This window comes from Nuphar pumila, chromosome 3 (genome assembly GCF_984573655.1).
Source record: "Nuphar pumila chromosome 3, dmNupPumi1.hap1.1, whole genome shotgun sequence".
Lineage (NCBI taxonomy): Eukaryota > Viridiplantae > Streptophyta > Magnoliopsida > Nymphaeales > Nymphaeaceae > Nuphar > Nuphar pumila.
Genome location: NC_143251.1, coordinates 111,013,742 through 111,020,423, shown reverse-complemented (window position 1 = coordinate 111,020,423; position 6,682 = coordinate 111,013,742). Strand labels below are relative to the sequence as shown.

The 6,682-nt window shown below is 35.6% G+C and overlaps 1 protein-coding gene across 1 annotated transcript; it reads left to right on the top strand.

Moving 5' to 3' along the window:
* The first annotated feature begins 1,479 nt into the window (after positions 1 to 1,479).
* LOC149843293 (uncharacterized) lies at positions 1,480 to 5,997 on the top strand. Its single transcript, XM_089999705.1, has 7 exons — positions 1,480 to 1,617; positions 1,738 to 1,917; positions 4,589 to 4,642; positions 4,734 to 4,814; positions 5,157 to 5,226; positions 5,305 to 5,393; positions 5,690 to 5,997. Exons 2-7 carry the CDS (start codon positions 1,753 to 1,755, stop codon positions 5,822 to 5,824), a joined length of 594 nt encoding a protein of 197 aa, XP_089855831.1. The 5' UTR covers positions 1,480 to 1,617; positions 1,738 to 1,752; the 3' UTR covers positions 5,825 to 5,997.
* The last annotated feature ends 685 nt before the right edge of the window (positions 5,998 to 6,682 follow it).

Here is a 6,682-nt window from a genome sequence, read left to right as displayed (position 1 = left end):
ACCAATGGCAAAAAATAGTTCATCTATGAGCTAGAAGAGAGAGGGGGTGGCTCAAAAGAATCTTAGAACATATAAATTTCGAACTCGTTCTTCTGCAAATCGACACTGCTGTTCCTTTGCCATATTTGGCCGAGAGAGAGGTTTCCATGCGTGGTGGCGAAGGGGGGGGGGGGGGGGGGGCTCTATTTTGGAGTGTTGTCCATTCCTATAACAACAATCCGGGGCTCTAGATTCACAAGTCATCCCGTCAATGCTGATTTACAGAAGAAAAAATTGGAAATTTAAATGTATTAAGTTCTTTTTAGGCCTCTTCCAGTTGAAAATTTAAATGTATTAAGTTTTTTTTAGGCCTCCTTCAGTCTCCCATAGCTTAGAGAGGAAGTGTGTTCTGTCATTAGTTTCTTCTCATCTTCCTCTATCCTCCTGTTCTTAGACGGGAACAGTTTGATGCCACTCAAGCTATAAAGTTCTTTTAATTGATTAAAACAACTCATTTTTTATTATTAAAAAATTTAATATGCATAATATCTTATGAAAAACTATGAACATGATTATTTGAATTTACATGACCAAAAATAAGAAAAAAACAAATAACAAAGAAAGAATAAGCTTCTCCATTGCTATAATTTATAAAACCTATATGATAAAATTTCAAAATGTTATAATCAATTGTTAAAAGTTAAAATATATGATATTATATATTTGATGAAATTGACACCCCTAGTTTGAAACTTTGAATGATGCACATCACCCTTCTAACGCCAAAGTCAATTGAGGCATGGATATCCGAATCAGACCCGTTTTTTGCGCCCAAAGGTGTAATAAAATGTACACATGCGTCAGTTCATGCCCATTGAATCCACCAATCAAATTCTGCACAGTCCAATGAATAAGATTGAATTGGGATCCAAAATATATGTTTGTAATAGTTGATCCATACTAAAACCAAGTTTTTGTATATGTAAAAAATGCAAAGGCTAAATCCAAATAAAAGGTGTACTTGATAACTAAAAAAAAACACTTCATATATATATATATATATATATATATATATATATATATATATATATATATATATATATATATATATATATATATATATATATATATATATATATATATATATATATATATATCAAAAGTGCAAACGGATTTGCTAAATGCAACATAAAATACTGACTGATTAAGCAAATCCAAATTCGGATCTTATTTTTAAGAATCCGTATCCGAAAATAAAACGTGGGATTCGGATCGAAAGTTCAACTAAACCCGATCCATTTACAAAGGAAAAGAACAAAGAAAAAGGCCCAAAGAAACCGGGCGAAGCTTCGCGAAGCGGGCTTTTTTGACCGGTCGTCTTTCCACTATAAAAGCCCCGTTCCCCACGTCCTACCAATCATTTCCCCCAACCCTTCTCTAGAGATTACCAAACGGAGAATGAACGATTTTCCTCTCTTTTCTCCTTCTTGATTCCTTTGATTTCGTGATTTTCACTCACGAAATCACGATATTAGGGGATCTCTCTTCTCGTTAATTTCTTCCGAGCCCGGATCCTCGCCACCGTACTTTCGATCGGATCGTCTGCGTATCTCCAGCTTCAAAAATCACCGATTTTAGGTATTCTTTTCATTCTATGATTTTTTCCTTCAAATTTGTTTTTTTATTCACGAAGTAGAAGAAATTTTCGTTTTTTTTCTTTTTTGTAGATTTTTTTTTTTTATGATTTTGTGTTGTTAGGGTTAGATTGAGATCATGGAGAGTGGAGTTGCAGAGGTATGCAATCAGTCGTCTTCCTATAGGTATTGGGTTCGGGAAGCCACAGGAAAGGCGGTTCCGCTTCCCGTCCCGCGCAAGCTCTCCGCCGACGAACTGTCGAAGCAGGCGGCCCCAACGAAGCTGGGATCGGCTTGGAATCATGTACGCCATTGTGCTTCCTGAAAATTCTTATTTTATTTGGTCATTGCGATTGCGTTCTTTCTCTTTTCTTTGGATCAAATCCTGCAAATGAGTGATGAGAATATACAAGTATCAAATTCATATAAAAAGCTAAGTTATTTTTTGTGGATCTGTTGAAACCAAATGAATCTAAGGATATTTCCACAATCTTGCGTCGAGCTCTTTCTATTCGGTGAAGTAGGTTTTTCAGGTTATTTTGTTATTTTAGTGTTTGAGAATTTGAGGGTAAAAAAAACGGTTACGTTGGTATTCGAGTAATTGGGAGGGAGGGAGAGAATGCTGCGAGCCTGTTGGGCATACTTGTAGATAGTATCTCTACAATTGATTAGAAACAACTTAATACCCAATACCATGTTAAGTACACGTACTCCAATGGTGATATCAAAGTATGAAACATAACATGTCACCATGATCATCATCATCATAGATTTGCAAAATGTGAGAACGAGTTCCCAAGTCATCCGCTTCAGTTTCTTGTTAACGTATAACTAACCTTTTGTCACTTCTTGCACATTTTTGGTAATTAACATGGAGAAACCGCCACTATTGTTTGGGCGTACTGTTACGGCTGAGAGGTGACCTGTGTCACTTCCCTCCTTCCCATCGGGGATACTTTCCCATTGGCTTTGGCCTTGTAGTGCACCCTGGTATTGAACTCTAGACCTCCTTCAACTTGAAAGCCTTAAGCTGACCCATGTAGCCTGGTGTGCGGATTGTGGGCACTTATTGCGGCATGTTTTTTGCTTTTATATAGATATAATATGCATGTTCACGTTGAGAATATGGCTGCATGCTGTAATTAGGATGATATAGACATGAAGAGAAGTAAAAAATGGTAGCCGTGACCCCTGAAGTTCATCAACGGAGGGGAATGGCTCCTAATATTTCGTTTATATGATAATCAACACTAAAAATGGTATAGTACATGTGTTGAACAATTAATCTATATTGCAAGCATGCTGCTAAGTAAACAAAAGAAATAAAACAGCAGCATACACTATAATACAAGCCATACAGAATTACATTATGCTCCTATTCTTGTTAACGCATATGTGAGAAGGTATTTGCAGTGTTGTAAGTATCGTTACTTTGGGGGAAAACGATATGATACACACCGTATCTCAACATCATACTGTATCGTACGATACAGTATGTATCATTTTTTTTTTGTTGGAATCGTATTTCATAAACTTGGTTATTTTGTTTATGTTTATGTAATATGAAAGTATGAGTCTTGTGGCATTGTTCTTGTGAGATATGCATGCAATATTATCTATGATTCTATATTAGTTGATGTTTGATGATGTTTTATATAGCTCATGGAGACATAAATGTGATTTTATGGTTGTATTTTGTATAATTCATCATTGTTTCATGTGTTATGATTTTGTTATAATTTTTGCTAGTTTTTTCTTATTTTTATTGATTGCTTTGGATTTTTTTTTATTAAAAATTTACGTTACGATATGATACAGTGTTACTTTGGGCCCGACCTATAAGGGTAACAATAAGATACTTACAACCTTGGGTATTTGTACAGTTTACATGCATATCAATATGATAAAAGAAAACCATCCATTTTCCAAGCTGGAGACCAGCAAGTTCATCTAAGGACAGAGTGCAGCCAAAACTCTGACATCTGTTGCAAACCAACAAGGATGAACTGTTTGAGATATAGAATGTAGTTTTTATTCAAAATTTCCTGTCTTTGTCTTTATGTTGTTTCAACCCCTAGTATTAAATGTTTGAGATGGGCATAATCATTGTATCATAGCATATGTGGCAAGTGGCTCATTAAAATAGGTCATGTTCTTTTAGGATGCCAATGGATGCTAAAATCTAGCCCAATCGGTATGCCAATTTGAGGCTGCTAACTATGCATATTATCTCAAACTAAACCTGGATTCAATCTGAGCTGCACTTAGCCAATTTACCAATCCTGTGGAGTTGTACTGGGCCACGATTATTGTTATGAGCCTAATCTTGGGTCTGTCCTGTTTAATAAGCAGCTCTTGCAGATTAGGTCTGAACTGTTTTCTCTTGGGATTTTTCGTTGTACTCGTTTGTTACATGCAACAGCTCTGAGGGTGGGAAATTGTGTGGAGTTGAGATTGAATATACGAAGATAGATATTTGTGCATAATAACTACCTTTTTCTTCCCTCTCCTCTTCCCCTTGTGAATGGGTAGTCGTGGTACATGCATGTATGACTATATGATTGATGATATTAACATAGTGTTTTTTTTGTGACATAAGCATTTCTGAAGGACTTATTCAGAACTTTAATTATTTTTCATCTGGTCTCTCATTCTACTGGTTTTCTTGACTTGCTTTATGCCTAGCATGTTTGTCTAACTTCCACAAATGATGGCTTCTTTCTTTTATTCATGTTTAATCTACTACTAATTAAATCCTCTTGGGATTTTCCTACTTATGTTATTTATTATTAGAAGTCTAAATTCAATGAAAACTCATCATAAATTGATTCACTAGTATAGTATGATCCTAACACTTTCAGTCAATTTTTTCATGCTCTTGTGAAGTTTCAATTTCATTCTTCTTGGGAGTCGATGCCTCCTTTTATATTTGCACTTCATTTGTAACACAGAAGAACCATTGAAATTGTATGCAGGCAGGAACTTGGGAAGAGAGAAATCTTAACGCATGGGCAACTGGCAGGATAAAGGTTTTTATGCATAGAAAATTTCAAGCAACTTGTAGGCTAAGAATTTCTTTGGTTTGGGCATCTTGTTTCAGCTTTTGCTTTCTTATTGCAGGAGTTGCTTACCACAATGGACTCGATAGAGTTTTCAGGGGGCAATGCAGGCATCTCAGAAGTGTCAAAGTGCACTGGAGATGTAAGTCTTGCTTCTACAGCTGTTTCATTTCATGCTGGATTGTTTGCAACTTTGTATCATGCAACTGAATATGGTATTTTTTTTTTCTTTTTAGCATATGTGGTAATTTGGAGGTGCAGGCTTACTAGTTCACTTTAAAAGTCGTGCTTGTCTGCTATTCTTTTGTCAATCAATGGATATTTGACATTCATTTGGCAGTCAATTCATTTTCTATTTTATATTCTGATAAGAAAATTAGTCAGGTTATCACCAATTTCTGTTGATAATTGTTCCTTTGGTCTTCTGCCTATTAGTTTTTCTCAGCTTGCTTCAAACTAAAAGTTGTACCTTGACATGTTTCAGGCATTTTTGGTGACTGTGAGAAATAAAAAACGGGTTGGTTATACCTATGAGTTAAGACTTAAGTTTAAAGGTAAGTTATTTTTAATTTCTCTAAATGTTCTATGTATTTGTTGTTTTGCTTGTTTCCTAATTACATGTAATAAAACAGGGGAATGGTTGGTTAAAGAGGAAAAGAAAGATATCAAGGGATACATAGATGTCCATGAATTCTCCTTTGGTGAACTTGATGACTTGCAGGTATGCATCCTAAAGCTGGTGAACTGTCTGAAAAATGCTGCGAGTAATTTATTATTGTTGTAAGAGAAGGAGAAAGGTTATTCCAAATGATAAGAATGTTCCAACTTTCAAGTATTTCTGTTGGTCGTTATCTGTCATAGAATTTTTTGCAACTTTCTAAAGTTGAGTTTTCACAAAAGATTGGTACTCCTTCACAACGGTACAGATGCATGTTCTGCTCTTGCATTAAACTAAATGCTATACGCTGCATAAATGCCATTTACAGCACTCATCTAAGTATCGAGTTTTGATTGCAGATTGAAGCTAAACTAGAGGAGGAGAAAGGTCTTGGTGAAGAAGGTAAGCAGAGGATTTTGAAGGACATTAGGTTGTTCTTGCCACACATCCGCAACAAACTATCAAAATTTGAAGAGGAGCTCAAGGACATATGAGAAAGCCTAATTTGTCCAGCTCAAGGATAGATGAGAAAGCCTAATTCATCTCTTTGGAGCCAATGGCTCTTCCTGCCACTTGCCGAAACAGTGATGTATTTTGTGTTTCTTATCCATGACTGACTGATCTAAATTTTAATTCCATTGAAGGCAAGACCAAGCGCATTAAGCAATTTCATGTTCCCTCTGCTATAATATGTTCTCGACGTGGTTAACTTGCTTTATCCCTGAAGGCACGGAATGTTTAAGCCATCTAACTGAATATGCCTCCGATGCATGCATAACATGCCAGAGATAATTAACTTACTAGTAATTTTTGCCTTTAAAGTGAGACTGCAAATGTGGATTCGCATAGGATTTGGATCTGTTCAATTGGATCACTTTTGGATTTGGATTGGATACGGATCAGCATTTTAAGTCTGATAATGCATTTTTGCATGTAAATAGCTTGTTATGCTCTATTTTTTTCCAGATCCAGTATTGTCACATGTATTTGGGATTCGGATTCAATCTAACCTCCTCGGATCTTATATGGATCTGGATTCAGATCTGGATCTATTATTTGAATTTCAGATTTGGATTTGGGTCTGTTAGGATCTAGCCTGAATCCCACCTGTTTGCACCCCTAGTTATGGGAATGGTTTTGACTTTTATCATTTCCTGTCATTTATATTTTCACATGCTCTCCGTGAAAACTCCTTTTCACCCATTTTTCATTTAAATTTTCTCTTTTATGTATATTTTTGTAATTCTTGTTTAATTTTTTATTTTTATATCTTTTTATGAGGCCCCATACCCTTAGATTAGTTTTGGCTTGTTCAGTTGTAAAACAAACAACAAGGGGGTGTTTGTTACTCC